This window comes from Nomascus leucogenys, chromosome 15 (assembly GCF_006542625.1).
Source record: "Nomascus leucogenys isolate Asia chromosome 15, Asia_NLE_v1, whole genome shotgun sequence".
NCBI classification, from domain to species: Eukaryota; Metazoa; Chordata; class Mammalia; order Primates; family Hylobatidae; genus Nomascus; species Nomascus leucogenys.
The window spans coordinates 95,929,726-95,946,867 of NC_044395.1; the positions used below are offsets into that span (position 1 = coordinate 95,929,726).

Sequence of the window (17,142 nt, forward strand, 5' to 3'; positions counted from 1 at the left end):
TTGCTGATTATAGCAAAATGTGAAAAGAAAGAGATCATCTAAAGGAAGAACTTAAAAAAAAAAATCCAGAACTTGCAAGTTTTGAAAATTCCCAGCTTCCCCAGATGGCAAATGATGCTACTGTGAAAAAATGGCTTCCAGGCAAAGAAAAACTCCAGGACATTCCCAGCAAAACATCATCAAATGTTGAAGGTAAGAGTGCAACTGTAAAATCCTTTGTTCAGACCTCAAAAGGATCTATAGCAGTGATTCATAGAATCATTCAAACAAACCATAGAGCTTGGAGGAAGTTTATAGTGTTGTGCTTCAGCAGCTTCACTGAGGGACTCTACAGAGTAAAGAAGGGTTTATCTAGAAAAGAGCTGTAGGTATAATTTTTGTCCAATGGTATGAGCCCCAATTCGATTTATAGAAGATTCACAAAGTTTTCAAAACAATTATTTGGCAGAAGCACTGCCAGCATGGACACACAGAGTACAAAATGAAAATTAGCCTTTGGACCTCCTAAATTCCACTTGCAGTAAGCAAATTGATACAATTACACAGCTGCAAACATGAACTACTTTTAATGGAAAAGGAAAGATGACTCAGAGAGTGGAATCAAGAGCTCAATGGGTGAAATAAAAAGCCATGGGGAGTCATTCCTGAACAAGGAGTATGTTTGAACCCTAATCAAACCGCTTCCAACATGTGTCTACCTAGATTTAAGGATTCTATGGGCCAGTGACTTCTCAGGCCTCCTGTCTTTCCTCCTTTTTGAGCAGGACTGTCTGTACCACTTATCTTTTTTATTTTTTTTTAGACAGAGTATTGCTCTGCCACCCAGGCTGGAGTGCAGTGGTGTGATCTCAGCTCACTGCAATCTCCGCCTCCCGGGTTCAAGCGATTCTCCTGCCTCAGCCTCCCGAGTCGCTGGGATTACAGGCATTCACCACCACGCCTGGCTAATTTTTGTATTTTTTTAGTAGAGACGGGGTTTCACCATGTTGGCCAGGCTGGTCTCCAACTCCTGATCTCAGATGATCCGCCCGCCTCGGCCTCCCAAAGTGCTAGGATTACAGGCACGAGCCACTGCGCCCAGCCTGTACCAGTTATCTTAAACCTGTCCCACCATTGCATGCTGGGGTGTGGGAGACATAAGCATTCAAATGAACTATACTCTAGGAGCTGCTCTTAAAACACTACACCTAAGTGCTTCATCCACACCGGGTCGCAATTCAGATGACAGGACTCCAGACTTTGAGCTGATAATATAATGGGTTGAGACTTTTGGGGACCTTGGGAAGAAGCGAGTGTATTTTGCATTTGGGAGATACGTGAATCATTGGTGACCAAAGGGCAGACTGTGACAGCCAACCTCCAAGATGGCCCCAAAGATTCCCGTCTCTTGGTATTCAAGCCCTTATGCAGTTTCTGCCCACACTGAATAGAGCTAATCTCTAACCAATAAGCTATGTAGGAAATGATGGCGTGTCACTTCTGAACTTAGGTCATAAAAGACATTGCATCTTCCATCTTGCCCTCTCTTGGATCACTTGCTTTGTGAGAATTCAACTGCCCTGTCTTGAAGACATTCCAGCAGCCCTATAGAAAGTGGTGAGGCCTTTTGCCAACAGCCATGTGAATGAACCATCTTGGAAGCAAATTCTATGCTTGTAGGTAAGCCTTCAAGTGACGATAGCACAGCCAACATCTTTACCAAAATCTATTGAAAGACCCTAAGTCAGAACCACTCAGCTAAGTCACCCCCAGAGTCCTGGCTCACAGAAACTATGTGAGATAATAAATGTTTATTGTTTTAAGCTGCTACATTTTGATGTCATTTTCTATGTGGCAATAGGTTAATATAACAAGGGTGCTATTTGTGGATACTCCCAAAGATACTACTTCCTGGGGAATCAGATGGTTTGGATTTCTCTGCAGAGGGGTACAGAGATCTGCCTCATTGAGTCTGCCACACCTTGTCACCAGAAATTTATGAAGTCCCTTTTTAATAGTCTAATCTGGCCAGGTATGGTGGTTCACACCTGTAATCCCAGAACTTTGGGAGGCCGAGGCATGTGGATCACTTGAGTCTAGGAGTTCGAGACCAGCCTGGGCAACATGGCAAAACCCCATCTCTACTAAAAATACTAAAGTTAGCTGGGCATGGTGGCACACACCTGTAATCCTAGCTACTTGGGAGGCTGAGGCAGGAGAATCGCTTGAACCCGAGAGGCAGAGGTTGCAGTGAGCCAATATTATGCCAACGCACTCCAGCCTAGGCAAAAGAGTGAGACTCCATCTTAAAAAGAAAAAAAGTTTAATCTGTCTGCCTCTAAGACCCTCTCTCCACAGAGTGCTCAAGAAGAATTATAAAGTGTCAGATACTGAACTGCACAGTATTATATTTTAACTTTCTGTCAGGTAACATTAAGAAGAAACAGTAATAACAATAATGACAACATGACTCCCCCTTCCCTCATCAAAGACCCTGGATACAACAATGTCCTTTTAAGATATTAAAAAGGTCAGGCCTGTGGCTTACACCTATAATCCCAGCACTTTGGGATCCTGAGGTGGGAGGATCACTTAAGTCCAGGAGTTCAAGACCAGCCTGGGCAACATAGTGAGACCCCATCTCTACAAAAAATACCAAAACAAGTAGTGGGGCTTAGTGGCTCACGCCTGTGGTCCCAGCTACTTGGGAGGCTACTTGGGAGGACTGCTTGAGCCCAGGAGGTTGAGGCTGCAGTGAGCTGTGATTGCACCACTGCACTCCTGCCTGGGCAACAGAGAGAGACCCTGTCACAAAAAAAAAAAAAATTAAAAATTATTTTCATTGAAAAAAAGACTCTCTAAATGTGAGAACGTTATGTTTGTAAAGGCTAAGTTGTTTCCTTTTAAGCCTGGGGGAGGACAGGAGTAGAAATAACCGAGCAAGGCACACTTCTCACTAGGTATATTAATGTTGATGTTTGAGTTGACATTTGTTGAATTTTTTTTTTCAGAATGGTCCATCAATTCATGTTTCAAAAGCAGACACAGAAATAATTTCCAGAGAAATGCGCCGGGGGAAAACAGAAATGTGTATGGAATTGGAACAAAATAAACCTGATTTTTTTCAACATTCTATAGAATTGTTTTGAGGTTAAAAAGAAAGGTTTCTAAAAAATAAATAACTAACAAAAGCTGCACAAAGATTAGGCATACATTATCCATGGAGACATTAAAAACTATTTAAAAAAATGTTTTAACCCCACCTCATCCCCTGGTATGTTTGAGGAAAGCATCTGGAAGTTCTAACTCAAAATCATCTAAGGGAATCAATGTAAAACAGACACCATTCCATCCCCTTTCATTCTTCTTAACACACCTCAGCCTCTCCCTTTACTAGATAAAAACGTAATTTTCTCTCTCCCAAATACAGTGCAAAACAAAAACTCTCCTGTGAATGGAGAGACATGGATATGGGGTAGAGATGGAGACTTGCCTACATTACCAGCAGCCAGCCAAAAATGCCCTATGTGTGTAAAATATGTTCCTTCAAAGGGGCATTGTGAGCACTAAATATAATTTGTGCCAAAAATAATAATGAAAGCTTAGTGAATACTCTACAGTGCAGGCATTGTTACATTTAATCCACAAAACTACCCCATGAGGTAGATATTTACCGTTCTTTTCACTTTACATCTTTTTTAAAAAGTGGAAAACAGAATGATGAATTAACTTGTCCATGGTCATAAAACTGATAGGTAGTGGCACCAGGATTTGGGGACCATCGGGCAGAGGATCTTCCAACACCGTCTTTTAAAGAGCCACAAAAAGATGTGGCCGGGTTCTTGGCACTACAGTACTGCTTTATAAACAACAGCTCCCTTCCTTTCTCTTAGAGCCCAACGGGAATCTAGAGAGACACCTTACATAAAGGAAAATGACTGCAACCTGGACCTGTCACTCGACAAATACTGCCTCTCCCCACCTCGCTTCACCTGACATCTCTGCCCAACCCAAGGCAGCTCTCAGAAAACCACACAGAGGTTACCACCCCAGAAATTCTGAGATCCTAGGAGGTAGGAATGCAAATAGACAAAGCACAGTATTGCTCTGGATCGAAAATGTTTGTTTGCTCATCCTGACTCCGATTCCCCGAGCCTAGAACAAACAAAGCCCTTCCGCACTCAGGAAATCCCAAGAGGTCAGGTTCAGAGTGGTAAACAACACTGTCCGGGCACCTTGCAGAACACTGGGGGCTGTGACGGGCGGCGACAAATTGGCACAAGAGAGACTGAAATGCACAGGGACACCAGCCTAGTGGCCTTGAAAACTCAGGTTGACACTTCCAGGGAGGGAATGGGGGAAGGTGGAGCCCAATTCCCGCCTCTGGAGAGAGTAACAGACTTCCCCCATCCTCCTTCTCCCTCCTCCTCCTCCAAGGCACGCTGAGATTTGGAGCGGCGGAGCTGAGCCCCGCGGGAAAAGCAGAAAAGGGTCATTGCCACTTTAAATGACTCAGGAAGTAAAAGGAGGCCTCCTGACGGGGAAAGGGAAAGTGGAACCGGGGCGGCGCGGGGGCCGGCGGCGGCCGCGATCTCGCCCGGGTAGCGGGAGGCTGAGCGGGCGGCGCCACGCGGGGGCCGACGGGGGCGCCGGGTGGCCGCGCCGGAAGTGCCCTGCGCGGCAGAGGAAGCGCAGGGACAGAGCGGAGCAGGCCGAGCCAGCGGAAAGGGTCTTTGCTGCTCCGCCTGGGCAGGGGCTGCCGCGGCCCCAGGTCCTGCTTCGAGACGCGGCGAGGTCCAGGCGGGCGGCGACTCCCGAGGAAGGGACCCGGGGCGGGAGGAGGAAGTGAGGAGGCCGCGCGGAAGGAAGGCGGCGAGCCCCGAGGCCCCGAGGCCTTGGCCGCGTCACAGCACCCACATGGCCTCTGGAGTGGGCGCGGCCTTCGAGGAGCTGCCTCACGACGGCACGTGTGACGAGTGCGAGCCCGACGAGGCTCCGGGGGCCGAAGAAGTGTGCCGAGAATGCGGCTTCTGCTACTGCCGCCGCCATGCCGAGGAGCACAGGCAGAAGTTCCTCAGTCACCACCTGGCCGAATACGTCCACGGCGCCCAGGCCTGGACCCCGCCAGCTGACGGAGAGGGGGCGGGGAAGGAAGAAGCGGAGGTCAAAGTGGAGCAGGAGAGGGAGATAGAAAGCGAGGCAGGGGAAGAGAGTGAGTCGGAGGAAGAGAGCGAGTCAGAGGAAGAGAGCGAGACAGAGGAAGAGAGTGAGGATGAGAGCGATGAAGAGAGTGAAGAAGACAGCGAGGAAGAAATGGAGGATGAGCAAGAAAGCGAGGCCGAAGAAGACAACCAAGAAGAAGGGGAATCCGAGGCGGAGGGAGAAACTGAGGCAGAAAGTGAATTTGACCCAGAAATAGAAATGGAAGCAGAGAGAGTGGCCAAGAGGAAGTGTCCGGACCATGGGCTCGATTTGAGCACCTATTGCCAGGAAGATAGGCAGCTGATCTGTGTCCTGTGTCCAGTCATTGGGGCTCACCAGGGCCACCAACTCTCCACCCTAGACGAAGCCTTTGAAGAATTAAGAGTAAGTATTGGGCCTTCAGAGCATAAGCCTAGGGGTCAGGACACCTGGGTTTCAACTCAGGTGGCCTGGCTGTGACCACATTCGCTTTCACTGTGTCCCTAAGAAGCTAGTCTTTCCAATTTTTGGGGAGCAGTTCTTATTCGCCCTTTTTGGTTGAACTCCTTTGAGAATCTGATGAAAGTTCTGGACTCTGACCTGAGAAAATACATGCACACACAAAATCTAGTATACAATTTTTAGAAAATTGCAAGTTTCTGGTCTGTGGATCCCAAGTAAAGCATTTCTTGGGAGTTTTGACTACACTTAGGCCAATTTCCACAGCATCAGTATTGTTGAAACTGGTGCTTTGTGCTAGGGCTCCTGATAAGGCAATCTTTTTGCCTACTTGAAAACATGGGAAATAGGATTTTGCCACATGAATCCAAGCAAGTGATACGTCTGCATTGAAAAGACTAACAAAATAGTTCTAATAGTAACTTCATATGTGCCCCGAGTTCATTTTAGATTCTTCGTGTTTGAAACTTAGTAGAAAAGGAGGGTAAGAAGATGGAGGCCAAATTGGGGTGGGAGTGGAAGTTCCCATGTCCTCTGTCTGGATCTTTGTCTGTCGTGGACCCTACTTGTTCCCCAGAACAGAGGACACTTAGGAAATATTTGTTGAATGAATGAATTTGCAGACGATGCACCTTTTATTCGTATTGTGGATGTTTACTATCATTGAGAGAAACTGCTGGTGTTAATCGGGGAGGGAGGGGGGAAATTTTGAGTGGAGTGGTCAGTTCATTAAGTAATCTGTATTAGTGAGCATTGTCATATTGTGATGACTTTTGCTTCCCTGAATAGGGAATAGCTGGCATTGGGATAACAAATACCTTGAGAGTGAAGATCCTCTGTATTAGGTTTTCCCTTTCTTAGTCCTTATTTATAATTGTAAAATGCACATTCAGAAAGTGTGTAAAAACTTACAGTGTAACAAATAATTATAAAACAAATACTGAGGTAGTCTCCATCCAGATTAAGAAATAGAACATTACCAGCAATATTGAAGCCTTTCCCCCATACCTTTTCCAATTACAACCATCTGTCTTCTGGCTAAGTAAGCATAATCTTGACTTCTGTGATCATTTCCTTGCTTACCTTTATGCTTTTACTCCATATGTATGCATTCCTAAACTTATTTGAACTTGACACTATGGGTATCATATTTTTATCATGCATTCTTCTGGGTTTTGCTTCATTTTCTCAACATTGTGTTTGTGAGAGTCATCCTATGAGTGGCTGTAGTTTATTCACTTTCATTACTATTTCGAATTCCATTTTATGAATATGTCACAAGTTATCTATTCTGTCATAGATGGTCATTTGATTTGTTCCCAGGTTTGGGAGCATCGGGTTGTTACAAACAATGTAAGTGTAAATATTCTTGGTCATGTCTTGGTGTACATTTACATACATTTAAGTGGAATATAAACGCAGGAGTGAAATTGCTGTGTCAGAGGCTGTGCATATCTTCAGTAATACTACATGTTGCCAACTATTTTCCAGAGTGGTTGTACCAGTTTGAATCACTATGATGAGTGTATGAGAGTTCCTGTTGCTCTGTATCTTCAAAACTTTCTATTACAGTATTTTTAATTTTTGTCAATCTTGTGGCTATGTAATGGTATTTTATTGCGGTTTTAATTTTCATTCCTCTGATTACTAATGACTTTGAAGATCTTTTATATTTCCTTTGTGAAGTACCTAGTCAGTTCTTTTGCCCATTTTTCTATTGAGTTGTCTTTTCTCATTATATGAGTTTATATATATGTGTGTGTATATATATATATATTTTTTTTTTTTTGAGATAGAGTCTTGCTGTGTTGCCCAGGCTGAAGTACAGTGGCTAGATCTCAGCTCACTGGAACCTGCGCCTCCCAGGTTCAAACGATTCTCCTGCCTCAGCCATCTGAGTAACTGGGATTACAGGCACACGCCACCATGCCCAGCTAATTTTTGTATTTTTTTTTTTTTAGTAGAGACAGTTTTGCCATGTTGACCAGGCTGGTCTTGAACTCCTGACCTCAAGTGATCTGCCTGCCAGTGTTGGGATTATAGGTGTTAGCCACCGTGCCCAGCTATATATTTGTTTCTGATTTTTTTTTGTTCTTTCTATGTGGGTTGCAAATATCTTCTATGTGGTTTTTCTTTTTAAAAAAGTTGTGCCTTGAATAGAAGCTCTTCATTTTAATGTGGTAAAACTTATCAGTACTTTTCCTTATGATTAGTGCTTTTTGTGTCTTGTTCTACTTTGTATTGATTTTTGTGTAGTAGAAGTAGGGGCTCAATTTCATTTTTTCTCCATACAGATAGCCAATTGCTGTTGCTGTGTTTATTGAAAAGCCCTTCTTTTGTGCACTGATTTGCTGTCCCAACCTGTCGTATATCAAGTGCCCATAATGTGTGTGAATGTGTTTCTTGGTTCTTCTGTTCTCTACTGTTTATCTGTTAGTATATCCCTGTGTGAACAGCATGTTTTCTCAGTTATCATCCCTTTATAATATGTCTTAATATCTGGTAAAGCAGATCCTTCCATCTTGTCCTACAAGAGTGTGTTGGCCAGTTTTGGCCCTTTATATTTCTTAGAATCATAGTATTAAAAAGCTTGCAGGAGTGTTTTTGGATATTAAATTTATAAGCCAATATAGGGAGAATTAATATCATTACAACATGAAGTCTTCTGATTGATTCATGTAGGTCTTTTTTATTGCTTTGCAGTAAAGTTTTATATTTTTTTCCTGAAAGATTTTTCACATCATTGTAAAATTTATTCCTAGATACCTCATAATTTTATAGTAAGTATTGTAGAAAGTATGAGCCAGGCACAGTGGCTCACACCTGTCAGCTCTTTGGAAGGCTGAGGTGGGAGGATTGCTTGAGTCTAGGAGTTTGAGGCTGCAGTGAGTTATGATCCTACCACTTCCCTCCATCATGGTCGACAGAGCAAGACCCTATCTCTAAAATAGAAATAAATGGTTTTAAGTTTTGTTTTCTAATTGAATATAGGAATATGATTAACTTTTATATATTGATTTTTTTGTAATCTATCTGCTGAATTATCTTACATATCCTAATAATTTATCTGTAGATGTATTCTACATACTTGATTGTATTACGTGTGAAGAGAGATGCTTTTTGTTTGTTTCTTTTCAATCCTTGTGTCTGTTATTTGTTTTTTCTTGCCTTACTGCATTGGATAGCACCCCGAGTATTACGTTGAATGGATGTGGTTGGTGGGTATTCTGGCCTTGTTCCTAGTCTAGCAATAATTGATAACATTGCACAAATAAGTGATATGTTCTGTGGTTTTTGAAAATGGATATGTTTTATCAGTTTAAAAAAATTCTAGTCCTAGTTTGCTAAGTTTTTCTGAATTTCGATTGGTTACTTAATATCAAATGCTTTTTTTGCATCTTTTGGGATGATCATGTGATTTTCTCTTTTACTGTGTTATGATGATGAATTGCATTAATTGATTTACTTATTAAAGTTAAATTTAAAAATCAGTGATATGTTCGCATGCCTCAAAAGCCTGTGCCCTTTTCACCTGATTCTTCTACCAGCTGTTGGTAACTACTTGTTTTTTTCTTCGAAACAGGATCTTACTCTGTTGCTCAGGCTGGAGTGCAGTGGTGGGAGCATAGCTCACTGTAATCTCAAATTCCTGGGCTTAAGCAATCCTCCCACCTGAGCATCCTGAGTTGCTAGGACTGCAGGTGTGCCACCATGCCTGGCTAATTCTATTTATTTTTTTATTTTGTAGAGATGGGTGTCTTGCTATGTTGCCCAAGTTGGCCTTGAACTCCTAGTCTCAAGCAGTCCTCCCGCCTCAACCTCCTACAGCTGTGGGATTACAGGCCGTGCCTGGCCAGTAACTATTTTTATTAGTTTTTTGGTTACCCTTCAGGTGTTTCTTTCTGCAAATATAGGTGTGTGCATATATATGGTCTTACTTTAATCTCTTCGTATTGTTGTATTTTATAATTAAAGCAGAAAGACTAGCATTTCTGGGATATCCTTGACCCAACTTGGTCATAATGAAGTAGCCTTATGTTTTTAGATTTGGCTTATTAATAATTTATGTAGTTTTTTTTCATTTATATTTATGGGAGAAATTGGCCTATCATTGTTCTTTTACTGTTCTTATGAGATTTTGCTATCAAAGTTTGGCTTCATAGTCTGAGGCAGAGTGTAGTGTTTCTTATATATTCTTTCTCTCTTTTAATGGTCTGGAAGTATTTGTGAAAGATTGAAATATTTCTTCCTAGAGTGATTGGTAGAACTGACCATGGAAGCCATCTATTCCTGGAGAGAGTGAAGGGGGAAGGGAGAGTTGGTTTATTATTGGTTTATTATTGATGTTTTGTTTTGTTTTGGTTTTTGGTTTTACATTTTTTAACTGATCACCAACATTTTATTATTATTTTTAGTTTCAAACTTTTAAGTTCTGGGGTACATGTGCAGGATGTGCAGGTTTGTTACATAGGTAAACGTGTGCCATGCTGGTTTGCTGCACAGATCATCCCATCACTTAGGTATTAAGCCCAGCATCCATTAGCTATTCTTTCTGATGCTCTCCTTCCTCCCACCCCCTATCCACTGACAGGCTCCAGTGTATGTTATTCCCCACCATGTGTCCATACGTTCTTATTATTCAGCTCCCACTTATAAGTGAGAAGATGCAGCATTTGGTTTTCTGTTCCTGCATTAGTTTGCTGAGGATAATGGCTTCTGGCTCTATCCATGTCCCCGCAAAGGACATGATCTGATTCCTTTTTATGGCTGCATAGTATTCCATGGTATATGTACCACATTTTCTTAATCCAGTCTATCACTGATGGGCATTTAAGTTGATTCAATGTCTTAGCTATTGTGAATAGCACTGCAGTGAACATACACGTGTGTGTATCTGTATGATAGAATGATCTATTTTCCTCTGGGTGTATACCCAGTAGTGGGATTGCTGGGTATTATCGTTTTACCTAGTATTTTTGACTATGGACTCAATTTCTTTAATAGTCATAGGTCTGTCTAGGTTGTCTATTTCTTCTTAGGTCAGTTTTGGTAAGTTACATTTTCTCAGACGTTTGTCCATTTTATCTAAATTTTCAAATGTGCTAGTATAAATTTGTGAATCATAATTCTTTTTTTTTTCATTCTGTAGCTGTCTTAGCTATTCCTTTAAGAACTGTAGGCATGTTGATTGATAATCTGCCTCTGATAGTTCTAGTATGTGAAGACTTTGTGGACATCTTTTTGCTGCTGTTTTTGTTTTTTCATGTTTCATGTTTTTATTTCTTTTTGTGCTAGGTTCTATGTAGCTGTGTAGCTTCTCATTGCCTTTTAAAAACTGCTTATGGGACTTTTCCAAATCTTGCATGAAGCTGCATACTTCGAGAGAGGATTTGAGTTTGATTCTGCTAAGGCCTGAGAGTACAACTTGTTTAGAATCCCCTTCTACTAAATTAATTTCTTGAGGTTTCTTGGACCAAACTTTCAGGAGGACCTTGCCCACATCTTAGAGATTTTCTTTCATTTTTTCCTCCTCTCTGTTTTGTTAACCTCTCTACCTTCCCCTTTGGATGTTTGGATAGTGACAAGTTTAGTTTGCTTTTACTCTGAGATTTTACCCCTTAGCAGGGTGAAAAGGTGAGAGGGTCCCAAGTCTATATGGAAAGGATCCCCTTTGTTTATTTATTAATTTATTTAGGGATGAAGTTTCGCTCTTGTCGCCCAGGCTGGAGTGCAGTGGCTCCATCTTGGCTCACTGCAACCTCTGCCTCCCAGATTCAAGTGATTCTCCTACCTCAGCCTCCTGAGTAGCTGGGACTACAGGCACCCACCACCATGCCCAGCTAATTTTTTGTATTTCTAGTAGAGATGGGGTTTCACCATGTTGGCCAGATTGGTCTTGAACTCCTGGCCTCAGGTGATCCACCTGCCTTGGTTTCCCAAATCCCAAAGTGCTGGGATTATAGGCATAAGCCACCACACCTGGCCAGAAAGGATCTCCTTTAAATGGTTTTTCTGTTTGTTTGTTGTTGTTGTTGAGATAGAGTCTCATTCTGTTGCCCAGGATGGAGTGCAGTAGTGCGATCTTGGCTCACTGCAACCTCCGCCTCCCAAGTAGTAGGGACTACAGGCATGTGCCACCATGCCCGCCTGATTTTTTGTAGTTTTAGTAGATACCGGGTTTCACCATGTTGGCCAGGCTGGTCTCGAACTCCTGACCTCAGATGATCCACCCGCCTTGGCTTCCCAAAGTGCTGGGATTACATGCATGAGCCACCGTGCCTGGCCGTCCTTTAAATGTTTTACTCTGAGCATGCCATAGGCTTTGCTTTCTGTTATCCCATACTCCCCTCACACCTCACTTTCTACTAACCAAATGCACAGCCTACTTTCTTGGGCTCAGTATATGTTCTCAGATCAAGAACTGCTTCGTGTACTCTTCTTATCCTAATGTTAGAACATTACTAACTGAACTATAGACTTTACTGAATGTCACTAATTTTTCCCCTGATGACTTCTGTACCACGATTCTATCCAGGACTTCACATTACATTTCCTTGTTTTGGATGATCTTGATAGTATTAAGTAGTGCTAGTCAGGTATTTTGTAGAATGTTCTGTGATTCGGATTTGTCTGGTGTTTTTTCTTATGGCAAAACTGGAGTTAACAGGGTTTTGGGAGAATATAATATTCTTTTACGCTTTGTTTTTTACACTTAGTATGTCTTGGAAATCACTCCATAGATTTGCTTCATTCTTCATATATATATCAGCTGGAAATACTCCATTGAGTGTCATTAAATTCTTAATTTAAGATAGCATGTTTTTCAACTTTAGAATGTCAATTTGGTTATTTTTTTAGAGATCTGTTTCTCTGGATCTTTTTGGGAATCATACTTGATTGTATGTTACATTTTTCTGATTCTTGTCATGTCTCACAGTTTTTCATTTAATGCCGGATGTTGTGTTTGAAGGAATTGTAAAGACTGGAGTAATATCTTCTTTATTTTCCTGAGAAAGAGCATGACATTTGCCTGTTAGGTAGCTAGGGTGAGAAGCTGCTCATTTTGATTCAATAAAGATATGAGCTTGATGGCAGCTCTAGTTTCAGTTCTCTGGTTTCAGATGTTTTGAGTGCAATGTACATTTACTTATTGGCAAGAGAATATCTTGCAACGGTAAAAGTGGCTCAGTGGGATGATGGGCAAAAGAAGAGGATTGTTGTTATACTGCATTCATTCATTCAGCAAGTATTTATTGAGAATCAACTGAGTTTAGGTACTTTCTAAGTATTGGGAATATAGCAGTGAACAAAATGAAAGTCTGTGCTTCTGTCAGAGCTTACATTCTATTGGAAGGAAGTAGAAAAGAACAAATAAGCAAACATGTAATAAGTATTATAAATGAAAAGTAAAAAATAATACAGGATTAGAGAGGGACAGGAAATATCCTCGCTCTACCACTTTTTGACCTTAGGCAAGTTATATTATAGTTTGTTCTTGTTTCTGTATTTCTAAAATGGGCATAATGATAAGAGATAAAATAGAACTTTTGTGAGAATGAAATGACTTTGTGGGTGATTAAGAGACTTTAACAATGCTTAACACATTGTTAGTGCTCACTAAATGTTAGCTCTTCTTATTATTATTAAGGAGGCTAATTATACAAGTTTAGAATTGAGAGGAATTTGTACAATTCATGTTTTGATACCTCAGTGTTTAACCAGGCTGTCAGTGGCTGGTATTGGCAATAGAAGACCAAGTTGTTGCCAAAGTCTGCTGACATTTAGAGAAAAAGCAAACTTCAGAGTAGGCCAGAATGAGCAGAAAAACAGGGTGATCCTACAGCAAGAGGGGATTAGGGATGGAGACAACCTGCTAGGCCAAATAGACTGAGTGAACATCTTGAAGGGGCAAGATCAGCATTTAGTCACTTGAAGTACTGTTCTTTCTTTTCTCCTGGACGTTGCTGTATTGCAGTTTTGGTCCGTGGCATTTGGTCTCCAGAAGATTTTGTGGGTCCAAGTTGGAACTGAGCCTAGTCTTTAGCTTTATCATAGAAAAACAGTTACGCAGCCCAATTTATGACTTCTTACCTGAGTCATGACTTGTCATCTCAGATATGTGGGATTCTCTTACTCTGACCATAATTTCTGGCTACGAAAATGGATCACTGGATCTGACAAAGGAGCTTGATCTGGCTTATGGATTTATTCATATGAAAATTCTTACATTGTCAAGGGAATTTGCATTCAGAGCTACATTTAATGAATTTTTATGTTGAACAATAAAAGTGCTTTAGATATACTCAGTAGTCTAGTAATTTTAAAAATTATTTTGAACACAATCTACAGTAGAGGAAATATATTTTATACTGTAATCTCCTTTATACACACAGCCACCCACTACACATACCCCTTTAACTCAAATGGAACACCATTCGCCTTACTACATACGATATGTTCTGTTTCTCTTCTAGTCTGTTAAAAAAAAAAAATTCTGGACCCTCCCACTAAATTGATTTCATGGCACACTAATGTGTCATGTCCTGTGGTTTAAAAGCCACTTGTCTAGTTTGCCCCAAGATCACCTGAAGAAAAGGTAGATTCTTACAAAGTGGCAAAGGGAGAAGTGGTTGGCAGAATTCAGTAAATATATAGCATTTGTGGAGTTCTTAAACATGGCTTTTCTAAAGACAGATCCAAAGGTTTTTAAGCCACACCCTTTGCTTTTAAGATGGGTATATGGGGAGAATGTTTGGTTAAGTGATAAGAGGAACGACTGCTTGGGGAGTGACTGAGGAACATTGGTATCTGGGTGGATGGAAGGATATAGCTGTGATTCTCGAGGGGCTGGAGGTATGCCGTAGTGTATTCCATAGTGGTCAGTGAATCTGGCTTTTCAGTCAGCTCATAGAAGAAGCTCTCGCAGGGAGACAGAAGGTTGAAGTCTTGCTGTAATGTATCTATTTATATTTTTTATTTTTTGTTCTTGCTGAAGAGATATAGGTCACCTTCTAATTAGAGTTTGTAGCACTGGCATACATAGTGGTTCAACCAGTATCTTATTTATTTGTACAGAATAAGACAAAAGCTAAGACCAAGATAAAGGGGATGGCATGCTGTCATTAGTTGGAGCCACCCCTGCATAGTTCTGTAGAAAGTTTATGTGAGGCCTGCAGTTCTGGGATTTCCAATCAAAATATACTTTCTTAACCTGTAAAAAGTCTTGGAAGTATGCAGTGAACTAGACAGATAGGGCTCTAGCTTTTTGGAATTCACTGTCTACAGTGGGAAAGAAATAGTAGAGTAATTTTGGATGGTGTTATATGCTATGAAAACAATAAATCATGGTAATGTAAGAATGAGTTGGTGTGGCAGGATAGGTTACTTTTTGATAAGATGTGTTATAGAAGGCATCTCTGAGCATATGACATTGGGCAGAGACCTGAATTATGACATCCTGTGAAGGTCTAGGGAAATTTTCCTATTGTGTTACCATTCGATGCTACTGTGTAGAGTCCAGTGATTTTATTCATGGCAGAGACAATTGGTTTGGTGTATATGAACAACTCCTCATAGAAAGGTTAGTTGGCTCTGTAAATGAGAGAATGGCATTGTTCTAGCAATTGAATGTGTTGTTAGCACAGATGAAAATACTGCTCTATGGAGGGAATATGAGATTATTTTACATTAGTTAGATTTTTCAGGGGATTTAACATTGATGGTGATGGAGCTTCATTAAAGGACTAGAATGCTTAGCCAGTGGTCTGAACAATCAACTTTTGAGAGAAAAGGTCCACGCTTTCTCTACTCTCTCTCCTAAAAGCCTGGTGCCCTCTTTTTCTCTTTCCTGGCCTTTCAATCAAAATAGGATGAGTTCATAGGCATTTTATGCTGTTAGGCAATTGATTTTTTGGGTAAGGTTGCTGATGCAGTAGGCTTATTCTTAGGCTCCTCTGGTGATAAAGGACTCTTGAGCCTCTGTCACCATTGTCTTGACCACAACTCTTGACAGGGAGGTTACCCTGCCTGCCTGTTCATTGACATACCCACCTTTTCTCTCCACTTGCATCTAACCCAAGTCTGAGAAGCCAGAGATTCATCTGTATCAGTGCCTCATATGTGTTCTGCTTGAGGTTATAGTTCAGTCTGAGAGGACCAGCCGAGTTTCGTGCTCTTATTGTTGTTTTAATATTCAGAGCCAGGGGCTAAACTTGTTAGCGGGCAGTAAGGAACACAGATGCTCGTGGACCTTTCAGAATAGGAGATGTATTATAGACAATGGATGAAACAGAAGCTTTAGTCTTGATAGGGGGAGTAGAGATGAGAATGGGGTAAGAAATACAGAAGCCTGGCTCTGGGAGAGTTGAATCTTGCGTGTGTGGGTGGGGGAGAGAGAGAGAATGTGTGTGTGTGTGTGTGTGTGTGTGTGTATGCATGCGCACACGTGTTTGCATGTATGTATATCTCACTATGATAGGATCAAGCCAACATTGCATCAGGTGCAAAAAAAATCAATATTGATGCCCCTTTTAAATGTCAGAAAACTGATCAAGAATGAAAAAGCCAAAACCAACCAATCAAACAAAATTTCCCAAATATACCAAAGGCTCAATCCACAATTTACGGCAAATAACTCTATGGGCAGTGACTTTGATGTATACTATAATGTGCTAGATTATTTTTGTTGAACATTTATATATTAAACCCACTTCAGATAGGTTTAGCTAGTTTTTGGTAAGGTAATAATTGGTTTTTAACATCAATAAGAAGATTAGCAAATACATTCATTATAATATGTCCAAACTATAACATATAGCTGGCTTTCAATTTAGAGAATGATATTTTATTTTTTTGAACTAACTTTATTCATCTGAATAATTTTGGAGCACTTATTATGGTGAACTGTGTGGTGGATACTAAGAAGAATAAGCAAAGTTTCCAACTTCAGGAAGCTTACAGCCTAATAAGAAAGAGAGTCTTTTCACATGCTTATTTGTGTGTATTAGATAAAAGGTACAAACAGTATGCTATGGAAGTGGAGAGAAAAGAGAAATTGGTATCACTGGAGGGCATGGAGCCAGGAGTAGATTCTTAGAGGAAGGAGTCTTTGAGGTGGGCCTTGAAAGATGGGTAGGGTGTTACTAGGTAGATACAGGCTTTGAGGTATCCTTCTCTGTGTTCCCATTATAACAGCTTGTGAACATTATTGTAGCACTAAATACTGTGTACTATGTCATGTTATTTCTTTCCATGTCTTTCCCTGGTGGGTTATAAACTCTTTAAGGCTAGAACTATATGTTATTCATCTTTGTATTCCCAGCACCTAGCACAGTGCCTGCTGGATGGTAGATGAAGATGAAATATGTGGTAAATGTGTGATAGGAAGTATAATAATCTTGTCTAGTTCCAGGGCATTAATGAAGAACTGAGAGAGTATTGCCTAGTTGTTGTATATCAGTATTTACATGGGGATTAATTTGACTGCATCTAAAATAATAAAATAATTTGGGAAAATCCAAAATA

General features: G+C 41.0%; 1 protein-coding gene across 1 annotated transcript in view; it reads left to right on the plus strand.

The window, feature by feature from the left end:
• Positions 1-4,479: 4,479 nt before the first annotated feature.
• The window catches only part of TRIM44 (tripartite motif containing 44), a 142,663-nt gene continuing 130,000 nt past the window's right edge, over positions 4,480-17,142 (plus strand). Inside the window, exon 1 of the mRNA XM_003254429.3 lies at positions 4,480-5,565. Coding sequence (XP_003254477.1) covers positions 4,897-5,565 — 669 coding nt within the window. The 5' untranslated portion in view covers positions 4,480-4,896. The remainder of the gene's footprint in view (positions 5,566-17,142) is intronic.